The sequence below is a fragment of the Hylobates moloch genome, unplaced genomic scaffold (genome assembly GCF_009828535.3).
Source record: "Hylobates moloch isolate HMO894 unplaced genomic scaffold, HMol_V3 SCAFFOLD_21, whole genome shotgun sequence".
In the NCBI taxonomy this organism is placed as follows: domain Eukaryota; kingdom Metazoa; phylum Chordata; class Mammalia; order Primates; family Hylobatidae; genus Hylobates; species Hylobates moloch.
This window is the reverse complement of record NW_026652296.1, coordinates 9,867,774-9,892,462: the sequence shown is the minus strand read 5'-3', so window position 1 is coordinate 9,892,462 and position 24,689 is coordinate 9,867,774. Positions and strand designations below refer to the sequence as shown.

Genomic DNA, 24,689 nt, shown 5'->3' with positions numbered 1-24,689 from the left:
GAAGACTCCGTCTCAAAAAAAAAAAAAAAAAACACCGAAAAACTTTAAAAACATTTTTTTTCTTAAAATAAGTCCATGGTGCTTTCCTTTTCTTCATCACAGATTTGATTATACGCAGATAACGAACCATGAATATTCTTCTCTATTAATAAAAACCTTTTGATATTGAGATCCATGTTTTCAAACTTTTTTGTTGTTGTTTGAGACGGAGTTTTTTCGCTCTTGTTGCCCAGGCTGGAGTGCAATGGCATGATCTCGGCTCTCTGCAACCTCCGCCTCCCGGGTTCAAGCGATTCTCCTGCCTCAGCTTCCCCAGTGGCTGGGATTACAGATGCCCACCACCACGCCCTGCTAATTTTTTTTGTATTTTTAGTAGAGATGGGATTTCACCATGTCGGCCAGGCTGGTCTTGAACTCCTGACCTCAGATGATCCACCCGCCTTGGCCTCCCAAAATGCTGGGATTACCGGCGTGAGCCACCACATCTGGCCACGTGCTTTCAAACTTAAGGAGCTTGCTGAGGTCTGCACTGCTAAATCCTTCACTGTGAATTTTCTTGAGGGTTCTTCTTTTGCTTTTCCTGCAGTTTCCTTTTCTCCTTCCTCTTCACCTATGCATTCTTGTTCTAGTTCCCATAGCTCACCAGTCAATTCCTCAGGAATCACCTCTAGGAGCTCCTCTATGTTGTCCTCATCCACACCCAGGTTAAAGTTGTTTGTCGTCTCAACCACAGACTTCGTGATTTATGCAAATCCTTTTAAGTCATGGACAAACCTCTTGAGTGTATTCTTCCAGATGCCATTCATACACTCCCTGATGACATCAACCCAAGCCCAAGCAAGATTCTTAGTGCAGTCACAGATATTGTAATCCTTCTAGAATTATATCAGAATCTTCTCAGTGTCTCCCTCAGCTGCGACAGGACAAAGGCCTTTCTCAGACAGTATGACTTAAAAGCTGCTGTAACTCTGTCAGTTGGATCAAAGAGGTGGTGTTTGATACTGGGATGAAAAACACCACTTAAAGGAGGCATTTGCTTATCATCGACAATAAGCAAAAGCTTGAAAGGTATGTTATTCTCTCAATACTACTTCTCCATTTTGCAAGCGTATCTATTCAGGACAGCATCTTGAAAGAGGAGCTGGGTCACCCACGACTTTTTATGTCTCCTGCAGTGCACTGGCCAAGTGTGTGTGTATTGATATGCTTGAAGCCCCTAGGGTTCTCACTGTGCCAAATCACAAAGGGTTTCAATTTGTGGCCTGCAACATTGCCCCCAAGCAAGACTGTCATCCAGTCCTTAAAAGCCTTGAAGCCTGGCATTGCTCTGGTCTCCTCATGGATCAAAGTCCTTTCAGGCATCTGTTTCCAGAATAGAAAGGTTTCATTCATATTGAAAATTTGTTCTGGCAAGTGATTTTCCTCCAGACTCAGCTTATCTAGAGTTTCCCAAAATTCTTCAGCTGCCTTTACATCAGCACTCACAAACTCACCACTTTCCCATTATGTAATGAATAACGATTCTTGAATTGTTTAAACCACCCAGAACTAGCAGTAAATTCAACATCACAGCCAGGTCCAGCCTTTTCTTTCAACACCGCAAACACACTTTTTGCTTTGTGATCATCATGGTGCTGAGAGGTACACAGCACTGTGTGCACCTGTGTCTGCTCTTCAATCCAGGTCATCAGAAGCTTCTGTGTGTCTGATAAAGGCCCTTCTTGAATTTTTGTTAGTCTCATTGCCTTCAATGAAGCAGATGCTTTAACAGCTTCTGTCACTTTGTTCTTGTTCTTCAAGATCGTAGCTATGGTAAAATGGGACATGCCTGACTAGCAAGAAATAACCATCACTGATTCTCCACCTTCGTAGTCCTTAATCACTTCTAACTCTGTTTCCAGGTCAATCACTCAACATGGCCCCTTACTGGCAACATTATGGATTTTGTATGCTTAGGGGCCATGATGAACAAAATACCATGAGATTAAAGCATGCACAAGAAAATGATACAATCAAGAGACACAGTGAACACAAGCTGTATGAGGCTGCTACCAGTTACCATGAAAAACTGTTTTAAAAAGTAGGAGTACACTCTAAAATAAAAAGTATATATAGTAAATACATAAACTGGTAATACAGTTTTTAATTGTCATTATCAAGTAGTCATGTGCTGATGTTTCTGTCTAGTACAGACTGCATATGCGACTATGTTCCCCCAAGATTATAACGGGGCTGAAAAACTTCTGTCACCTAGTATTTACTATATAGTTGACCCTTCAACAACATGGGTTTGAACTGCTTATATGTGGATTTTTACCAAACAAATGTAGATCAAAGACACAGTATTCTTGGGATGCTCAAACCTCTTATACAGAGGGCTAGCTTTTGGTATATGCAGGTTCCACAGGGACAACTGTGGGAGTTAAGTATGCAAGGATTTTGGTAATGAGTTTTTTTTTTTCTGAGATGAAGTCTTGCTTTTGTCCCCCAGGCTGGAGTGCGATGGCACAATCTCGGCTCACTGCAACCTCCACCTCCTGGGTTCAAGCGATTCTCCTGCCTCCCCTGCTCCCCCTTCCAACACTGAGTAGCTGGGATTACAGGCACCTGCCACCACACTTGGCGAATTTTTGTATTTTTAGTAGAGAGGGGGTTTCACCATGTTGGCCAGGCTGGTCTCGAACTCCTGACCTCAGGCGATCCACTCGCCTCCGCCTCCCAAAGTGCTGGGATTATAGGCATGAGCCCTGTGCCCGGCCGGTAAAGGGTTTTTAGTCATTATTTGAGTATAGCACTTCTATATTAAAAAAAAAAAAGCTAACTCTAAAACAGCCTCAGCCAGGTCCTTCAGGAAGTATCTAGAAGACAATACTGCCATCACAAGAAATGATGGCTCCATGTGTGTTACTGCTCCTGAAAACCTTCCAGTGGGACAAGATGTGAAGGTGGCAATGGTAATACCATTGATCTTGACCCTGTGTAGGCCTAGGCTAATTATGTCTGTGTCTAAGTTTAAAAAGTTAAAAAAAAAAAAAAAAAGTTTAAGACTAGGAAAAAGCTTGTAAGTATATCAAGACAAAATATTTTTATACAGCTGTACAATTTTTTTTTTTTTTTTTTTTGAGCGGTAGCAAGGTTCATTATGAAGAGTGAAAGGACGAAGCTTCCGCAGTGTGGAAGGGGACCCGAGCAGGTTGCTGTGTTTGTGTTCTAAGCTAAGTGTTTTTACAAAAGATTCAAAAGTTAAAAATTTTAAAGTTTTATTTTTTGTGTAGCCTAAGTGTGTTTATAAAGTCTACAGTGGTGTACAATAATGTCCCTTCATATGCAGTCACCACTCAGAGCAACTTCCAGTCCCGCAAGTGCCCAATATAGGTTCACCAATTTTTCTTTTATATTGTATTTTTACTGTACCTTTTCTATGCTTCACTATGTTTAGAAACACAAATGCTTACCACTGTGTTAATCACTCTTATAATATTCAGTATATAGTATTCTCTTATAGTAATATGTCATACAAGTTTGTAGCCTAGGAGCAATAGGCCATACCATATAGCATAGGGGTATAGGAGGCTATACCACCTACGTCTGTGTAAGTACCCTTTATGATGTTTGTTCAACAATGACATCACCTAACAAGGCATTTCTCAGAATGCATCCCATCATTAAGCAATGCATGATGGTATTACATGCTGTAAATAACTGTATATGCTATACTTCTATATGACTGGCAGCACAGGGGTGTTTACATTAGCATCACTACAAACATGAGTCATATGTTGCGCTATGATGTCATCAGGTAGCAAGTTTTTCAGCTCAATTATATTCTTATGGGACCACTGTTGTAGATGTAGTCCATCACTGACCAAAATGTCGTTATGTGGTGAATGACTGCGGTAAAATTCAGGACCCAGGATGTTTTAGTGCAATTAGACAATTACAAGAGATAAAGCTCTATCTTTTATTCCTTTCCTCATTATGGATACATTTTCATAGAAGAAAAGCAAATCTCCATTTTTTCCTCTGATTAAAGTACAGTGTAGTATCAGATTCAGTGCTGATCAAAAGAAAAACTGATTTGAAAAGTTGGCTTTCTTCTATGAGCCTTGCTGTTCCTTCTCAACCAAGAACACTTCAAAAGAGCTAATGAAGTAATAGCTGCTTTGATTCAAATCAAGAAGTTAAATAAAAATGTCCTACAGACTGTGAGGAGGGTGTGGTATTTAAAAGCCAATAATACATTATAGAATATACTGATATCAAAGAGCAACTTTCAGAATTATGATTGTTAACACTTATGCAGTCAGTCCTTTGATGAAGGCAGGCGAACTGACATGCTTGGCAAGAGATTATCTTTTCTCCCTAGAAACCTACTTGTTTCAGATACTGGTTTGAACCAAGATGAAATACTCTGCTTCTCCTCAAAGCTCAACTTCTTTAGTATTCAGCTATGAGGCTTTCAGACTGATAAAACTGAATTAAATAAATGACGTGTCCCACTGGAAAGCATTCTCATTCTAAGACTGCTGATTAGTACCTTTGCCTGGGGTATTTAAAAAAAAAAAAAAAAAAGTCAAATATCTGAGTACTAATTTCCTGAAAAGTATGTTGCAATAGATGAACAGATCATTAATGCAGAATGAGAATCACTCCTAAAATAGGTAATGGTAAAAATTAAATTGACAATTACCTCTCTCTATGCAGAAGGAATTATCACCTATATGATATCATCATCATCTATTGATACTTGCTGGCACTGCTAATATTGTTTTTAATGCCAATTTGTAAGAAGTTTTATCTCTCTGTCACTGACATCCTACAGAATCACCTCCCCAGGCCTCCCATAGAAGTTGGGTGCCATCAACATAGGGAAATAAGAAAAGCTTAAATGTAAGGAAGGGTCTTGTCTTTTTCTGTACAGAAAAAACAAGAATGGCAACATAGATGCAGAAAAATAGAGCCAGAGCACTTTTAGGGGAAATGGTGGGATACAGCAGGCTTTGTAACTTTTAAGTAACAAAATTTCGTTTCTTCTTACACCTCAAGTTTTAGTCCAAGGACAAAAAAGGACAAAAAGTTTTTCTTAGTCTTCCCACTGGTCGGGAAAATATGAAATGCAATTTTGACACTTTCAATGTTTGGCACTTGCCCGCAATCACTGCATTGCTATAAAAGGCCTAGAGCTGAAAAGGGAGTATACCAAGCATGCTGCCATCTGAGGAAGTCTCCTGTGCCACTTACCTGGTTTTTCGTAAGTGAAGGGTCCCACAGTCCTACATCCTCCCATGTAGTGTTTTTCAAATAAAAGTCATTAGGTTCAAATTGTTTAAAATCCTAGAAAACAGTGAAATAAGTTTACAAAAACATAGTGGTATAAACGCTAACCCAATCTTACATGTAAATCCCACCTCCTAACTAAGATGGGGAGAGGCACAGGAAAACCAACGTCAACAAGGACTTAAACTAGGAGTGATAAGACTCTTAAATATAAAAAGGCATATGGAAGTTGCAGTCTACATTTTATATCAACCAACCACTTTCCTGATGGTCAGCCAGGCTTCCAAGGAAATTGCTGGAAGTTCTAATTAAGTAAAAAATTCAGCCACACACTAATATCAAAGCACTTTTCATTAGAGTACTGTACTCTAACTCGTCAGTTACAGTACTGGAATGTTGTCTAAAATAGCAATGTTTGCTTATAGCACTGCAAATATGATTTCTGGTTCTGTGCAAAAAAAAAAAAAAAAAAAAAGATTTTTTTCGAGGGGAGGGGGCAGGAGATCAGATCAGGAAGAAAACTCAAATTTCAAACCCAAAAAGGCAGAAAGAAAGCCATTCAAGAAAGTTAAGCAGTATGATGTTAAATTTATACTCTCATGTAAAAATTTAATGGTCCACTTCCCTCCAGACTAGGAAGATTAAAAGTCTTAGGGTAAAATCCCACTTGTTCCTAAAAAGTTCACAGTTCAAGGTGGAAAATGAAGTCTACACATAAATAATCATAGGAGGAACAAATCAAATGCATGATAGAAAATGTACTGTGATGTTGGCATTAATTATTTCTATGAAGATGACCCCACAGAGTGCAAAGTGAATGGACTGTTTCATTCGGGCAGATCTACCTGAACTTTGGGGTTGGAGAAGGGTTACTTCCACACTTGGAACAACATAACTAGAGAAGTCAACTTTTGAGCAGCTTCAGTTTCCGTGACATACTCTTCAAGTATTATTAGTGGAACTCAAAATAAGAAAACTTGTTGTATGAATGAATTTGCTTTTTTACTTCTAATTCCATTCAAACACTTACTGATCACCTATTATGTGCAAAACACTGTGCTAGGTGCTGGGGCTAAATGGATAAACAAGGTAGCTATGTTCCCTAGCCAGCTAGAACTTAAAGGTTAGTGGGGGAAACAGCTTCAAACATTTCTTTTCAATCAGGGGCTTTGACCAACAAACCATAAGACCTGGAACAGTGAGATGTTGAAAAGGAGGAGACCACTGCATGGCTATCCCACAGAGCTGTTATAAAGCTCATAGAATAAAACAGCTTGAAAAACAGTTCATAAAGCCCAAACTGTTATACAAGGGGGAAAGTGATAGTCTATGATGGGTCAAAAGGGGCAACAAATGCTCAAATCCTAAGGAAAGAGACAACAAGCACCCACACAAGCATGCCTCAACAATTAGAAGAAGGTCAACCAGAACATTCAGGCGTTATCAGAATGAGAACAGGCTTTGAGTCCCACAGACACTGCCACTTTCTCAGCTGCAAGGCTGGGCCTATTTGTTCTTCATCTGTGAAGTGGAGATAAGAATTGCTACACTGCCTCCCGCCTCCATGGTTGTTCTAAGGATTAAATGTATAGACAACTTTACGGCACCTAGTTCAATGCCTGACATGCTTAAGTCCTCAATGGTAGCCTTTTGCTTCAGGATGCAAAAATGAAAAAGCCCATTTTAGGCAGAAAGGCACAAGTTATGCTATTGAGAATGCTTTCATGAAGCTACTGCTGTGGCTGAAATTCAGAATCACATCTAAGATTTAGCCATCTTGGCCACTGACACAAAGTAATGGATCAGAAGCTGAGTCATGTTAAAATTTAAAAATGACATGCTACTTACTTCTATATGTTCTTTACAGTATTCCAACCCAATGTCACTAAGTATTTTTTTCACAGTTTTCCGGGCTTTTCTTAAACTGCCAAGATTGTTGACAGGAAGTTGGAACATAGTTTCTATTGGAAAAAAAAATTTAAGTCAAAGTCAAAACACGTACAACTTGTAATATTTACTAATTCCACTGATGACAGGATCATAAACCCTACCCATCTGACAAAAAAGGTGCGTAGATATCCTCATCTAGTGTGTACACACACAGACACACACCTGCTTTCATGTGCAAATGGCTTGATGTATTCATCCATCCATCCTTCCTTCCTTTTTTTTTTAAGACAAAGTCTTGCTCTGTCGCGCAGGCTGGAGTGCAGTGCACTCATGGTTCATTGACTGCAGTGCACTCACGATTCACCATAGCCTCAACCTTCTGGGCTCAAGTGATCCTCTCACCTCAGCTTCCCAAGAGGAAGGGACTCCAGTAGTGCGCCACTATGCCCAACGAATTTTTAAAATTTTTTTGTAGAGACTAGGTCTCACTATGTTGCCAAGGCTGGTCACAAACTCCTGGACTCAAGCCATCCTCCCGCCTTGGCATCCCAAAGTGCTGGGATTATAGGCGTGAGCCACTGAGCCGGGCACATATCTACTATATTTTGAATACTTAAAGTAGGCAGGCAAAATAAGTACTCTCTGATTTTCCCAGTTTTTAACAGGACATTTTGACTATGAGTCTAATCTGGCATAATTCTGATAAAACTTTAAAAAAAAAACAGTTCAGTAATGAACTTAAAGCTGAAAATTAGAGAAATAATAGCAATCAATTATTTCTAAATCAAGTGTTAGTGCTTTTCTCATTTTGATGTTGAACATCTGAAAACAGAAAAATGCTTACCAGTTCATCATCATTACAGTTTTGAGTGCCAGGGTAAAGAGGTTTTTGTTGAATTGGAACTGTCCTGCCTACTGCTACGGTATTCTTAAAAAAACAAAACAAACAAAACCCAAAAACCTTAAGTTTCTGTATACTCCCCAAACTAAATACAGTAATGATATGTGACTCGACCAACGCATGCCCCCACTCCACCCCTGCCTGCGACATACCTGGGCAAAGGTACTCAAAAATGTTAACTGTTACAGACTTTAAGGAGGATCCTTTTGAAAAAATGAAAAGCCTGTATGTGTGTAAGGGAACTCAAAAATCATTTTAATGACCTAATACATTAAATTAGAAATTCATATCAACTTTCCCAAGTTCCTTAAAACAAAAGTTTGTCTTTAATGAGAAAATAAAATCAGTAAAACTTGGGCAGTTGAGAATATGTATGGTTTCTAATGAGATCGTAAATGTTTCCCATAATATGGTAAAAATTTACCAATTTAATAATCCAAATCTAACACAATTTCGCAGGATATAAAGTAGTTCTAAAACCCGAAACAGCAAAAACAAAAGGCAAAGCACCAGGAATTAAAATTTAATATATGCAAATCCAGTTTTCTAATTAATAAAGGCTGTTACTCTGTTAATACCAATATCATCTGTAAATGGCAAGTCAACTAATCCAAATGTAATAAAATGCTGCCTCATTTATTATTCTAATCCAAAATCAACATTAACTATAAAAAATGGAAAGTAAAACGAGAAAGAGTGAAATCTACCAAAATCAAAGAGTAATCCCTAGAAATTTTGAAATTGGGTATGTTACTCTAACTTAGAAGTCTCAAAATATTCTATATGAAGCACCAAAGTCTAATTGGGGCCCAAAATAAAAAGTATTTCAAAAAAACCTTCTGGGCCTTATCATACTCAAGATAGAATTGCTGCTCACTATGAAGCAATGACTATGATGTCCCCTGCCCTTTCTGCTATGCTAATAATCTGCATATTGTGAAGCCAACTACAGACTTAGAAGTCACTTCTGATATAAATTAAGACCAAATCAATTATTTTTTGTCCAAATTTTATTGCTAAATTGTTTTAAACCATCTTTTGTGGTGGCTTAAAACCAGCAAATTCTTTATCACTTGCTTAATTTAAAACAGTTACTACACGCTGGGCATGGTGGCTCACGCCTGTAATCCCAACACTTTGGGAGGCCGAGGAGGGCAGATCACGAGGTCAAGAGGTCGAGACCAGCCTGGCCAACGTGGTGAAACCCGACTCTACTAAAAACACAAAAAATTAGCTGGACGTAGTGGCACGTGCTTGTAATCCCAGCTACTCGGAAGGCTGAGGCAGGAGAATCGCTTGAACCCAGCAGGCAGAGGTTGCAGCGAGCCAAGATCGCACCACTGCACTCCAGCCTAGCGACAGAGCGAGATTCCGTCTCAAAAACAGACAAACAAAAAACAAACACAGCTACTACAAACCAGGTCTTTTAGAGAGAAGCACATGCTAGAAAAATATTTCAGAAATACAGAAAAGTGTCACAGGCTAATTCTGAAGAAACCAGGTATTAAAATGAATGCCCACAGATACCTAAGACTGGGAAGAGACATCTTGTTTCTTTGTTCATTTCATAAACTCTCTACGGGCCAAAATTCAGTTCTTTGGGAACTTCCTGAGTTAACTCTGCTTCACACTTCATAACAGATGTGTCCAGAAGCCAGCCATTAATGGTTTCCCTGCCTCCTGGATGAGTGGCTCAACAATCTCAGAAAAAAAAAGACATAAAGATTTGGAAATGCAACCACCACTGGGGTCATTAGTCTATAGAAAACATAAAAAAGAATGAAGCGGCAGCTTGGGGGAAAGAAAAACCCATTCTCCTAAGTGCCTACTCACAGCTTAAAAAGTCGGTTTAAGACATTAAGATGAAGCATCTCACTGCCTGGTTGGTATTTTTTTCTGAAAAAGTTTGAGTATGCCCATAAGGGAACTTAGTTGTAAGAAACTTGTAATTTATAAAAAGCGGTATTTCAGCCATAGAGTTGGTGTTGGGTTTACTTATCTATTTTGAATTTAAAAGGCTTATAAATAAAGCAGTGATACTGCTTACTGGCAAATGCTGTATCAAAAAATGTTATTTTGCTGTAGGCTTGGCAACTAGGAGGAATCTGTATTTTTTTTTTTTTTTTGAAACAGGGTTCCACTTTTCTTTTTTGAGACAGTCTCACTCTGTCACCCAGGCTGGAGTGCAGTGTCACGATCTTGGCTCACTGCAAGCTCCGCCTCCCAGGTTCACAACATACTTCTGCCTCAGCCTCCCAAGTAGCTGGGACTACAGATGCCGCCACCATGCCCGGCTAATTTTTTGTATTTTTAGTAGAGATGGGGTTTCACCGTTTAGCCAGGATGGTCTTGATCTCCTGACCTCGTGATCCACCCATCTCAGCCTCCCAAAGTGCTGGGATTACAGGCATGAGCCACTGCGCCTGGCCAGGGTTCCACTTTTCATCCAGGCTGGAGTGTAGTGGTGCAATCATAGCTCACTGCAGCCTCAGCCTCAACTTCCTGGGCACAAGTCATCTTCCCACCTCAGCCCCACCAGGCAGCTGGGACTACAGGTGCACACTACCTAGACGCCTGGCTATATATATATATATATATATATATTTTTTTTTTTTTTTTTGTAGAGATGGGGTGTTGCTATGTTGCCCAAGCTGGTCCTGAACTCCTGAGCTCAAGCGATCTGCTGACTTTGGCCTCCCAAAGTGCTGGGATTACAGGTGTGCGCCACCATGCCTGGCCAGGAATCTATGTTCACGTTAAGTCAGAACATTCTACATCTTTCAGTGTAAAGATTATAATGCTCTTCATATGCATATTTCTGACATTCCTAATAACCTTGGAAATTCCATAATCTCCCTTTCTCCAGAACAAAGTGTGCCCTCCACGCATTTGTTCATGGAGATCATTTCTCTTAAGATTTTCTCCATTTGCAGCTGAAATAACAGTCATATGCACTGGCACCTTCAAAAGCATTTGCAAAGATGTTTCTGTGTTTTTTTGCTTTAAATACTTTTCTCAGTAGATAAAACAAGCACACAATTCAGAAATATAAGCAAAGAAGGCTTCCTTCTCACTCTTATCCCTCCAGCCACGCAGCTCCCCATCCCAGAAGGGGGCCACTGTTACCCTTTCTTGTGAGCTTTTTGAACAAGCCAAACAATTCTTTGGAAAAAAGTCTCAACCAAACTCTACCAGTCACTCATTAGGGGTGATAAGAAAAAGAACAGAATGACCCTATGTTTCTTTGCGTCTACTGCTTGCTGTTAAGAAACCTAAGTTCAAATCAATAGCTGGCTCCTGGGTTCATTAATGTTATCTAGGCTGGGTGCGGTGGCTCACGCCTGTAATCCCAGCACTTCGGAAGGCCAAGGCAGGCGGATCACGAGGTCAGGAGATCAAGACCATCCTGGCTAACATGGTGAAACCCCGTCTCTACTAAAAACACAAAAAATTAGCTGGGCGTGGTGGTGGGCACCTGTAGTCCCAGCTACTCGGGAGGCTGAGATAGGAGAATGGCGTGAACCCAGGAGGCGGAGCTTGCAGTGAGCCGAGATTGAGCCACTGCACTCCAGCCTGGGCAACACAGCAAGACTCTGTCTCCAAAAAAAGAAAAAAAAAAAAAGTTATCTATTTGATTCTCCTTTACAAATCTGGACAAGGGATCCATACTTAAGTAACTGAGGGGTGGGAACAGAATAGATAAGAAATTGTCTCTGCCTGAAATTCAGGGCCCTTTCCTCACTTTTGAATGCAAAGAGAGCTAAAAACTAAAATATAGATAATTATTACTCTTAGGGATAAAGGAACCTTAACACTAATGCCAAAAATTGTCCCAGAGATGGGTTTTGACGTGCGGAAGGATGGGTGTATGGCCTCCCCATATTTGCCTCTTGGTAGCTAATCCTTTCTCTTTTGCCTCCTTATCAGATGGCCATTAAAAAAAAAAATTTGCCAGGCATGGTGGCTCACGCCTATAATCCCAGCATTTTGGGAGGCCGAGGCGGGCGGATCACCTGAGCTCAGGAGAGTAGCCTGACCAACATGGAGAAACCCTGTCTCTGCTAAAAATACAAAATTAGCTGGGCGTGGTGGCGCATGTCTGTAATCCTAGCTACTAGGGAGGCTGAGGCAGGAAAATTGCTTGAACCCCAAAGGCGGAGGTTGTGGTGAGCCGAAATCGCACCATTGCACTCCAGCCTGTGGGCAACAAGAGTAAAACTCTGTCTCAAAAAATCAGATGAGCATCATTATTCCAATACCAAGGAGAACTAGCTCCCTTCAGCCAAACCTTTCAGCTCATGACATAAAAAGGGAAAATATCCAATTTAACAAACCCATATATTGTTCATCTGTTAGACAATCATTTTCACAGCACTTGCACTTAGCCACTCAACTGTGCTAGGAATAGAGAGATGAGTAAGACATGGTTCTTCCCCTTCAACAGTCCATTTCTTCCAGCCTAGAATACACATAGCCAGCCCTCAGTCAGTAGGGTTTAGACACTTGTTTTTGCCTGCCCAGCCTCCTCTTGGAAACGCCTCTGCCACGATTGATGGAAGACAGAAAGTCGCTTTTCCAGTAGAGCAGAGTATACATGACTCAGTTTGACTAGTTAAGAATATTTCATCTATGTAAGATAATGACCAGTAGAGTTGGACATGTCCCCCAAACAGGGATGACAGTGGTGCTGAAAAGGAGAGTTGGGACCTGCCATGACATGAAGGAAGCAAAGGGAACAATTCCTATTGATATTGTTTAAGGTCCTCAATCCAGCTGTGCCTGAAGAACAACACTTGCCTATGCCAGCCTTTTCCAATATATAAACAAACACATTATCGTTTCTGCCTAAGCTAAGTTCATGTCACTCACAACCAAAAGTCTTGACAGACCGACTGGGCAGGGGAACACAGAAGAGAAAGTGAATAATTAAGAGGGAAGATAGGGTATTTATGCAAAATAATTACACTTGTGAACTGGGTCTAGTAGAAAGAATAGGAGTTTGTAAGATGAAAGTTACTCTAAAAAATGCTTTGGCTCCGATTTCATCAAGTAGAAAAACAAAAAACACTGTATGAAAAGAGTTAAACACCCTAAATTCTAGAAGAATTCAGAGATAGCTCAATGACCTATTAATAACAGAATTAACATTTGCAAGTGTTTTATTTACGACTGAAAGTAACTAGGTGTGGGTGCAATCTCTCACACCCATAATCCCAGCATGTTAGGGGGCCGAATTCGAGACCAGACTCAGCAACACAGCAAGACCTAAGTTTCTATAAGAAAGCATGGGTGTGGACCTGTGGTCCTAGATATACAGGGGGCTGAGATGGGAGGATCACTTGAGCCCAGGAGTTCAAGACTGCAGTGAGCAATGATCGTGCCACTGCACTCCAGCCTCGGTGACAGATTAACGCCCTGCCTCTAAATAAATAAATAGAGAGTAACTAGCTTTTTGGTAAGCACATGCCATCTGATGAACTACATGTAAACATTCAATTATTATTTTTGAGAAAGGGTCTCACTCTGTGTTACCCAGGCTGGAGTGCAGTGGTATGATCACAGCTCACTGCAGCCTCAATTCTCCGGGCTCAAGCAATCCTTCTGCCTCAGCCTTGCAAGTAGATGAGACTAGAGGTACGTGCCACCACATTCAGCTAATTATTAAAAAAAAATTTAATAGGAGTCCTCCCTATGCTGCCCAGGCTGGTCTCCAACTCTTGAGCTCAAGTGATCTTCCCACCTCGGCCTCGCAAAGTGTTGGGATTACAGGCATGGGCCACCGTGCCCAGCCAACGTTTAATTTTGGAGACTACCACTGTTGAGTGAACTAGCCATACTCATTCCTATTAGTCTTTGCAAATTATACCCACATCTACTGATTAGGGCCCAAACATTAACGTTTTACTAATCCAGGCCCAAATCCTATTCACGTGCTTCCTTACAAAGAGTCAGACAGCTGGAATGAAAATCTGAGATTCATCTAGGCTCTAGACTACAGATAAATTAAAACCATATGCATGATATAGGTATCTGTGCAGAAACTTTTTCAGTTTAAGTCCCATCTATTTTCGGTTTTGTTGCTTGTGCTTTTGAGGTCTTAGTCATGAATTCTTTGCCTAAACCAATGTCCATGAGAGTTTTCCCCAGGTTTCCCTAGTTTCAGGTCTCACTTTGAGTCTTTTTTCTATCTTGAGTTGATTTCTGTATACAGTGAGAGACAGGGGTCTAGTTTCATTCTTCTGCACTATGGCAATCCAATTTTCCTAGCAACACTGACTGAAAAAGGTGTCCTTGTACATTATTTGGGTGATGGATACACTAAAAGCCCAGATTTCTTTTCTTTCTTTTTTTTTTTTTTCTGAGACAGTTTCACTCTTGTTGCCCAGGCTGGATGGAGTGCAATGGCATCACCCAACAGATGACAGTCCCAGTTTAGCAGGCTCAAGGTAAGGTCTGCAGGATCTGGCACACCAAGAATTAGTGGAGCTTGTCTATGGTAGTTCTGCAGAGCTACCACATCAAGGATGGCACCATATAGTCTGTATTTTTAGGGGCAGAAAAAAAGCAGAAAAGCATTTACTAGTATCATCTGAAAGTAAAACAAAACAAAGACAATACAAACAAAAAGATAAACCTGTTTTAGATAAGCAGAAGACAACCCAGCTACCTCTGAACAGGCACAGATAAGCCAGAAGAAAAAGCTAGCCTCTAAGTCCAACTTGTCTAGATTATATTTTAAACTACTCCAAGTGAGAATCTAGTGTGTCATAGTGTGTCCTACTTTCCTTCAACTGCAGGTGTAGCTTTGCTACTTTATAATGTTGGGGAACCAAAACCTGAACATATCCCAAAGTGATGACTAATGTATCAGTTACACTAGTGAATGCAAAGCTTTCATTTCCACTAAGAAAAGCATATCTAATATTGCACTGAGAGCTACACAAGGATCGTTACTTCTTCCTGGTTAACACCTAAACATAAGCTGCACTTAGCCTAAACTAGTGATTTTCAAACCTTATTTTTTTTGAGACGGGAGTCTCCCTCTGTTACCCACGCTGCAGCGCAGTAGCATAATCTCAGCTCACTGCAACCTCTGCCTCCCAGGTTCCAGCGATTCTCCCACCTCAGCCTCTCGAGTAGCTGGGATTACAGGCACGCGCCACCCGGCTGGGCTAATTTTTTTATATTTTTAGTAGAGATGGGGTTTCAGCATGTTGGCCAGGCTGGTCTCGAACTCCTGACCTCAAGTGATCTGCCTGCCTTGGCCTCCCAAAGTGCTGGGATTACAGGTGTGAGCCACTGCGCCTAGCTTCAAACTTTTTATTTTTAAAAGCTGTGAAACCCGCTTCCACAGGAATCTTAGGTGAAATATAAAAAAGATAAAAACTAGAGGTGCTCAGGTTGAAAGAGAGAAAAAAAGGTCCCCTGCCCCCAAGTACCTCCACGAAATAGTCACTAATCTAAACTAAGCCCATGATGCAAATTTATGCAAAAGTGGCAGGTTACTGAAATGTAGAATCTGGGCCTAGTGGGCAATCAAACCAAAGCATGAAGTTTGATGGCTACAGCAGAATTCTGATAGTTTACTGAAAATCTTCACCAAATAATATTAGTCTGATCAAAGTATGAAGTGATAGGGAATCCACAGTAAACCTAAAGGATCAGAAAATAAAGTTCACACTGTGATTTTTTAAAAAACATTTCTACCCTAAAGTTGTAAAGAAAAACACAGTCTCTCTGGGATTATCTTTTACCTGGGGTTGGGAGAAGAGAAGAGTGTGGAATCAAGGGCTAGGAATGATGCTATTACTAGTGAAGAAAACGGCAGCTGTCAGGATGGGCGCCATGGCTCATGTCTGTAATCCCAGCACTTTGGGAGGCCAAGGTGGGCGATCACTTGAGGCCAGGAGTTCGCGACCAGCCTGGCCAATATGGCGAAACCCCATCTCTACTAAAAATACAATAAAATTAGCTGAGCATGGTGGCACATACCTGTAATCCCAGCTATTTGGGAGGCTGAGGCCTGAGAATCGTTTGAACCTAGAAGGTGGGGGTTGCAGTGAGCAGAGATCACGCCACTGCACTCCAGCCTGGGCAACAGAGTGAGACTCTGTGTCCAAAAAAAAAAAAAAAAAAGGTAGCTGTATTTTCCAAGTTAATAAAAATTAGGAAGACAATCAGGCTACTACAATATACACAATTTCATTTTTTGATAACATCAACCCAAGTTACTATGTAAGAACTTCAGATCCTTGATATTTAAATTACTCCAATTGATGCTGATGCAAGAATTTTTATATATATCTTATAACCCCCACTGGGGTTTAAGAGTAAGATTTTTGAAGTTTCCTTAAACCAATGATCTAACTAAAAAATATTAAGTTATGCTGGCAATTTTCTAAGAGGGACAAGCATTTGATTCTCATGAACAGAATCAAAGCATCAGTTAACTGCTACCCTACCTGTGATGATACTTTTATTTATTTAAAGAACAGATTTTTTCATGTCTCTGTAGAAACATTTAGTACCTGTTAAGATAAAAACTAATCAGAAAGAAAACATCAATCCTGGGAAAGCAAAACAGAGGGGTGTGTGTCTAACCTTATGGTCTGCAACTTGGCCTACAGAGGGAAGCTGGAGGAGGTGAAGGAGAGGATTCTGGCCAATAAACCCCTGGCTATGAGAACTGACCAGGACAGAAGTGCATTGCACTAGGCATGCTCAGCCAGACATACATAAATTGTTGGATTTTTGTTTCAACTTGGAGTGCCAGTAAATGATAAAGACTATGTGAGATTGGTCTCCTCTTCAGACTGCTGTTTGTGCTGGCCAGAATGAGGCTGTAAAAGCACTTCTGGGAAAAGGTGCACAAGTGAATGCTGTCAATCCAAATGGCTCTACTCCTCTGCATCATGCAGCTTCCAAAAACAGGCATGAGATTGCTCTCATGTTAGTAGAAGGTGGAGCTAATCCAGATGGTAAGGATCATTATAAGGCTACAGCAAAGCACCAGGCCACAGCCAAGGGTAACTTCAAGATGATTCATATCCTTCTGTATTACAAAGCATCCACAAACATCCAAGACACTGAGGGTAACACTCCTCCACACGTAGCCTGTGATAAGAGTGGAAGAAGCAAAACTGCTGGTGTCCCAAGGAGCAATATTTACATAGAGAATAAAGAAGAAAAGAAACCCTGCAAGTGGCCAAAGGTGGCCTGGGTTTAATACTCAAGAGAATGGTAGAAGGTTAAACAGCTTGGATTTCTTCTTACTTTCTATGTTGTGATGCTGTCCCCAGTGTCCTGGAAAACTAATGTACTTGGGCACAGGACATCATCTACAAATGTTTCCTCACCTTCGAAGTCTTATAAATATGCTGACTATTGTTCCTGCTGAGGTTCTTGTTCTAAACTTACAGCTTGCTTTCTGGGCACTGAGTAACTGTTGACTGTTCTACTGTTGTCACATATTCTTGTATACTGAATTTCAGCTAATTCTGAGTAAGTGATTCCGTGGCTGTAGTTAATCTTCAGCAACCTCCAAGCATGCGCCTTGTATCAGTCTCTGAAACAGAACAGCTCCAATAGCAACAGGCTAGTCGTTCTGCTAGATGGTTCTAGGTGGACTCCGTGATGTTCCTCCATACAGTTAAACATCCTAACTTGTTTTTCAAGCTCACTCAGGCCTATGCCAAACATTTGTTTTTTTCCCCAACCATGAGATTTTATTTTTGTGATACGAGGAATATTTACATATTTCAGTGGACCAAATTTTAAGTTGGGGGTTGTGCTCTAAAATAATGAAAAACAACTTTCCATGTACGCGTGTATTTTTTTTGATGAGCTATTTGCCAAGATAAAACGTATGGTTTTTTAAAAAGGAAGTTTTAAAGTACCTATATCGAGTCACCTTATATTGAAAAAATGTCAAGCTTGCTAAAATGGTTATGTAACAAAATGTATTCTGATTTGTATTTCAGAAACTAAAAAATAAAATGTTGAAAGAAAAAACATCATTCTTGTATTTATGCATTTTCTTTCCTTCCTGCCTTTACCTCAGCAACATATTTAATACCTGTCTATATCACTCATTGAGTCAAAAACTGTGGTCACAGTAAAACCCTATTTCTTCTTATAGCCAATCAGCCCTTATTGTTCCTATTTTAGGATTGGCATCTGAAGTAGTGAACATACTTTATTTGCTTTACATGTGCCATTAAGCCCTACATTTAAATCAAACCAGTTGCAAAAAGGTTTATATATTTGTATTTAAAAAAATTAATCTTATACAGCTTTAAGACTGACAGCCTAAAGCCAGTCTGGAAACAATCACCCCACTCTATCTTTTTCTAAAATACACCGCCCTGAACAGAGGTAGCTGATTTCCATTCTCCTATAAGCTTGGGCAAAAGAGCTTCCAGATGCCGGAAACTCTTCATAGAAAGGCAGCTCTGATGCCTCCTCCTTTTCCTCCCCTCCCCCCCAATCCACAAAACATGTAATTCTGACTATCCAGGGGCAGAATGTTCTTCTGGATTAGCAGATAAAACTGTGCAGCAAGAGAGAGGTAAGAAAATAAAGTTTAGTACCCTCTTTCCTTAAGCTTATTGGAAAATGTACAGTAATACTGACGCTAAAAAGGGGGGTGAGGGAGTTGGAGAACCAGGAAGATTAGAAAGAAAACTACTTTGCAAATGATGACACGTATGTACTGAAAGCTAAATCTGAATAATGAACATCAATTATATTGCCTAGGATAATCATATTATAACACTCTTAATAAAGATAAGAAGCAGGCAGGAAATGTAACCAGTTTCTGTATTCTTCTATTCTTACTAACTTCATTGGACTTTCACTATTCTCCCAGTTTGATAATAAAAGATAACCAAATACAAAACTGCCTCCAAAAATAAACAATGATTTTCTTCAAGTTTTTAACTGTTATCAATTATTCTTTATATTGTTTATAACTATTTCTTTAGTTGGGAGTGTAAATTTATGCAAGGCGAAAGATGGTATTTATCTAAATATAGCATTCTTTACAAAAATGTTTAGTCAAAGTAATATTTTTTGTCACTTTCCATCAACATGTGTGAATCCTTTCTACAAAAAAAAGATGCTCTAAAAGACTGTTGCCTGATTACCTTAAGTAAGAGGGGGCACAAAATCCCACCAGGCAGCTCATTCCACACTGGACAGCTTCTGTTCACAAGTTTATGCTTTACAATGCTGTGTAACCTGCCCATAGCTCTCAGTTAGGCTATAAATTCCCTAGTCACATGACAGCCTTTCAAAACTTTAAGACACGCCCCTCTTCTCCCAGTTAACCAGGATCAGTTCTTCTCACCATTCCTTCCGTGATCTCACAGGCCACTCTCCAAAGGATAAGCTCCAGCTTGTCAGTCTCCCTAGTTCCCTGGATAAACTGTTACTCGGATGTGACATGTTCAGGAGATGGTCGAGTGAGACAATACTACTCTAATTCTGGACATTATTTTTCAATTAATGCTCCTGAAAAGTACATTTGTGTCAGTGGCATCCACTTCATACATATGACATAAAAAATATTTTTAAAAATATGCAGTGCCTTTTCAGAATTAGCTTGTTCAGCTGGTGAGGAAAGAGATAGTCTGGATGGAATCTAAATAACAATCACCAGTCTTCAGTGTCTCCTCAATTGCAGGAACACAAGCATTCCGTTTCTGAAATGAGGGGGAAAAACAAAACAAAACCAAAAACAAAAAAACAAATGTCCAGTACAGGCCTTAGGAAAGTCAAAAGATTGAGATTCATCTTCCAAATCACACCATCAACTGAAATCTGTTATGAAACAGCAGCACTCCGAATCACTGAAAGAACCTAGGAGTTGCCTAATCTAAACTCTTCTCATCTTACAAATTAGCAGCTGAGGTGAAGCAACTGCTTGCCCATGAGCGAGCTGGGTCTCAAGGCCACCCTCCAGACCTGAGATGCAGCACTCCTCTCACTACCCATGCAGACCAAACTCTATCTCTGGCATTCACTAAAAACAAACAGCAGCATGTTCCCTACATACATCTGAAAGTGTCAGAACTTCAATACCCAAGGTTGAAATGGTCTTCAAAAATAAAAAGGCTCAGCCAAACCAGCTGAAGCAGTAACACAGAGATTAAGAATGTGTACGTATCTCAAGTCAGTCAGATGATTCCATCACATCCAGAGAAGAATTCAGCTCTAAGGACACTTGTCTTAAATCACTCTTACCATCACCATGGAGGCCAAGAGTCACTAGATAGTCAAATCTGAAGAATCTCTTTCTATCCAAATCATAATGGTAATATCTTGTAAAATGAAAACCACAACCTTGGTATCCTTAAATAACAGGCCAGTTTTTCAAAAAACAGATGTATCCTATGTCTCCCCTTTATTATCTTCCCATTGCAAATACTCTAAGCATGTTCCTCTGAAAGTCCCTTGGGAAACTACAGGCTTCCTTTTTCTGAAAGGAGGGAGTTGGTAGGAGGCTGGTCTGTTCTCAACTACCTCCAGGCTCCAGTCAAACTGGGAGAACAGTAAAAGTCCAAAAAGTTACACAAGCAATTGGGAAGCAGGAACACAGGACCACGCATAAACTTGTGTATCAATGTTCTCAGCAGTATTATTCATAATACCCCCAAAATTGGAATAACTGAAATCAACTGATGATAAATGAAATGTGGTCATATCCACATAATGGGATATGATTCAGCCATGAAAAAGAATAAAGTACCAACACATGTTCCAACATGAATCTTGAAAACATTATACTAAGTGAATAAAATCAATCACAAAAGGCCAAATATTATATGATTCCACTCATGAGGTACTTAGAATAAACAAATTCATAGGAACAGAAAAGTAAAATGGTGGTTGCCAGGGGCTGGGTAAAGGAAAGAAAGAGGAGTTATTGTTTAACAGGTATAGAGTTTCAGTTCTGCAAGGTTAAAAAAGACTAAAATGGTAAAGTTTAAGTATACTTTACAACAATTAAAAATAAACACATTCTTTTTTTTTTAAAGTGGCTACTGGGAAATTTAAGGCGCAGTATTGATTAGGGAAGCAGACAAAGTCTGCTTATAATTTCAACAGCAGGGTAGCCTGGGTTCAAAATCAGGGGCATTTATCACTGATGGGTCTCTTTACCAAAATGTGAATATTAAGCATTTGTTAATATTCCCCAGAAAAGGACAGAACCTCTAGAACAAACCGTGGATGTAACACAGCATTTTGAAGGTCTACACAAATTTCCAGACCATTTTTAACACTATAATCATTTAATATGAGTGGTAATACATTAATGGAACCTAGGTGGCCCCAAAATCTTTACTTAAAGAAAAAAATGGTAGAGAGTTCACGTTATTGGCAAATCTGCTCCACTCCAAGAGGCCAGGAACAGGATATTATATTACTTTTGGCAATGAAGGCCCTGATTCACTCTGCCTTAACTAATAGATTTAATACAGCTGGGTTACTTCAGTGAGCCATTCAACTACTTTGTTTTGCAAACTTGAGCACGTGGCAGTAGAGAAAAGATCTTCAGAGAATTCCCATATGTTAAAATTCCAAATTACCTTAAGTTTCCGCTACAAAAGTAGAAGAGCAAGAGGAGAGGTCCTGGGAAAAATGAAATGGAAAGCTTTTGAAAGGTAACAGAATGATGAAAAATTTAATTTTAGCACTTTAAGGAAGTTTTGTTTTCTCTCATGCTGGTGTAGTTCATTAAAAGCAAACCAACAATCTAATGGTAAATAAACAGCCTGGTTCATCAATTACCTACCAATTATACAAAAATTATAATCACACTGTGACTTAAAAGTTTTATTTATTTTAAAAGTTCATCACAGGTGATCTCAGAGATTTAGTAAAATATGACCTGAAATAGTTAACAGATAAGGCTGGCATTTATGTCTACAAATTATTATCATTACATATTATCTTTCAGCACGTTCATTTTCCTGACCTCAATTTATGGACTAAACAGAACCCTTAAAATATGCAGCAGGACAAGGGTGCCATCTCACAGGTGTGGCTCACAGCTCCCAGCACTTTGGAAGGCTGAGGTGGGAGGATTGCTTGAGCCCAGAGTTCAAGACCAGCCTGAAAAAAATATATATATATATGTATATTTGTATATACATATATATAAAGCCAGGTGTGGTGGTGCATGCCTATAGTCCCAGCTATTTGGGAGGCTGAGGTGGGAGAATGGCTTGAGTTGCAGTCAGCTATGATGGTGCCACTATACTCCAGCCTGCGTTACAAAGGGAAACCCTGGAACTTTGGTTTTTTTCCCTGCTGTATCTCTAACATCTATGTCAATGGCTAGAACAAAGCAGGCACTCAATAAATGCAGACTGAATGAATGAATCTCTGCCTAGAAAAGGCTTAGATATGACATCCAATAAATATTTGCAGTAAAACAGGCGATGTATCAGATGTGTCACAAACTAAATCCTAGGAGGCTTCATGTTTAGTTCATTCTCAGCAGGGAGGGTGGCAACAGCTGCTGAGTTGGGGCCATTAACTTAGATGGAGAATCTGCATTTACTGCAAAAGACTTCTGGCGCAGTTCCAGAGGCCGGAAAGCAAGGTGTTCTAGGAACTCCTTGCTCAACTCCACTGAGTCAGAATGGTTGCTATGTCAAGCTTCTGAGTAACAAGGAACGACATGATTGGAAAGGCAGGGTGAGGATGGGATGGGGATCTTGAATGTGAAGCTGGAGTCTGCTGCCATGTCTGGCAGGCACCAAGGAGATGTTGCAGATAACGAAGTACAGAAGGGACATGATTCTAATGGCACTTTAAGAGGATTAATCCAGGCTGGGTGTGGTGGCTCATGCCTGAAATCCCAGCACTCTGGGAGGCCAAAATGGGCAGATCACAAAGTCAAGAGCTCGAGACCAGCCTGGACAATATGGTGAAACCCCGTCTCTACTAAAAATACAAAAATTAGCCGGGCGTGGTGGTGTGCGCCTGTAGTCCCAGCTACTCAGGACGCTGAGGCAGAAAAATTGCTTGAATCCAGGAGGCGGTGGTTGCAGTCATTGTACTCCAGCCTGGGCAACACAGCGAGACTCCACCTCCAAAAAAAAAAAAAAAGAAAGAAAGAAAAAGAAAAAGAAAAAAAAGCATTAATCTGGTTGTATTTAGTAGGTCCCATTAAGAAAGGTCCAGAGGGCCAGGCGCAGTGGCTCACGCCTGTAACCCCAGCACTTTGGGAGGCCAAGGCAGACAGATCACTTGAGGTCAGGAGTTTGAGACAAGCCTGACCAACATGGTGAAACCCATCTCTACTAAAAATACAAAAAATTAGCTGGGTGTGGTAGCTGGCGCCTGTAATCCCAGCTACTCGGGAGGCCAAGGCAGGAGAATTTCTCGAGTCCAAGACGCAGAGGTTGAGATCGCGCCACTGCACTCCAGCCTGGACTCCATTAAAAAAAAAAAAAAAAAAAAAGGCCCGGAGGAAGTCAACTAGGTAAAAGAGTAGATACCAGACCTACCCAACCCTCAGAATTACCTGAGGGAGCTTACACCCATGCCACATCTTCTCAATCTAAGAGGTCTGAGAAACCATCACTGCCTTAGGTATGAGATAATAGGATACTGGGGTATAGTAAAACGAGGGGAAAAGAAAAGGTTCACAGGTGAACCTTATAGCCTAAGTCAAAATTTGTGCTAATAATACTATTTTCCTGGACAAAAACTTACCTATCGGCCATATGTAAAAAATTTGTACCTTATAACTTAAACCTACTTAACAAGAGGTAGGGTGACATAGCACAGTAAAGCTTTTCTTTGCTAGAAAATAAAGATGCAGTGGTCCACCCTACAGTTGGACAGATCTGCATTTAAATCCTTGCTCTGCCACTTACCAGCTTTGTGATCCTAAACATGTTATTTAACCTCTAGAGGTCTGTTTTCTTATGGCATAAGCAGAAGGACACTATCTCATTGTTTTAATGTCAGAAGGATTAAATGAGATGATGCAAGTTAACGCTTAAGTCAGTTACCATTACTACCTTAAACCAGATGAGATACTAAAATAATCACTTTGAAAATTCTGAGTTCACACCAGGGCATAACCTCTCCAAAAAGCTCAAACTATTATGACTGAGAATCAGATGTGGTTGCCATAACAACATCTGTTCCTGTACACGTTACAATGTATCATGCACAGTAGTGTTTTTATACAATATTTTACATCTGTGTGAGCCATTCATACTCAGGTTAGCATATTATTAACTCTATAAGCTCAGTGACACTTAAAATATTTAGGCAACTGAACATCTGCAACTATCTTAAATAAACCCAGGTGACTTACAGTTATGTAGAAACATAAAGGTGTCATCTAGATTTTGCATATCTTATGTTTTAAAAAATATGTGGAGTCACTGGTCTTTTAGGAAGATTTTCAGACTACAAGACTGGTGCCCACAACTAGAAAACTGCTACTGTGTTGCTGCTTATCCTGATACTTTCCGTATTCAGATTTCAGGCAAGAATTCTAGCAGTGACCACCAGATTTTCCAGTACACCAGTAGAACCAGTTGTTTTCAGGCTGAACTCCTCTAAGAGTTTAAGATATGTATATAAATAGAGGGAA

The 24,689-nt window shown here is 40.1% G+C and overlaps 1 protein-coding gene and 1 pseudogene across 4 annotated transcripts in view; one reads left to right on the top strand and one right to left on the bottom strand.

Moving 5' to 3' along the window:
• ADNP (activity dependent neuroprotector homeobox) overlaps positions 1-24,689 on the bottom strand; it is a 41,603-nt gene that overhangs the window by 7,519 nt on the left and 9,395 nt on the right. For 3 of the 4 annotated variants that reach the window (XM_032142896.2, XM_032142895.2, XM_058432928.1), the window contains 2 exons: positions 7,126-7,238; positions 5,242-5,334 (listed from right to left, as the gene is read on the bottom strand). In XM_032142896.2, the coding sequence (XP_031998787.1) occupies positions 5,242-5,334; positions 7,126-7,233 (201 nt within the window). In that variant the 5' untranslated portion in view covers positions 7,234-7,238. The remainder of the gene's footprint in view (positions 1-5,241; positions 5,335-7,125; positions 7,239-24,689) is intronic. The other variant, XM_032142899.2, reaches the window with a different exon arrangement.
• LOC116461402 (26S proteasome non-ATPase regulatory subunit 10-like) lies at positions 13,354-17,253 on the top strand (annotated as a pseudogene).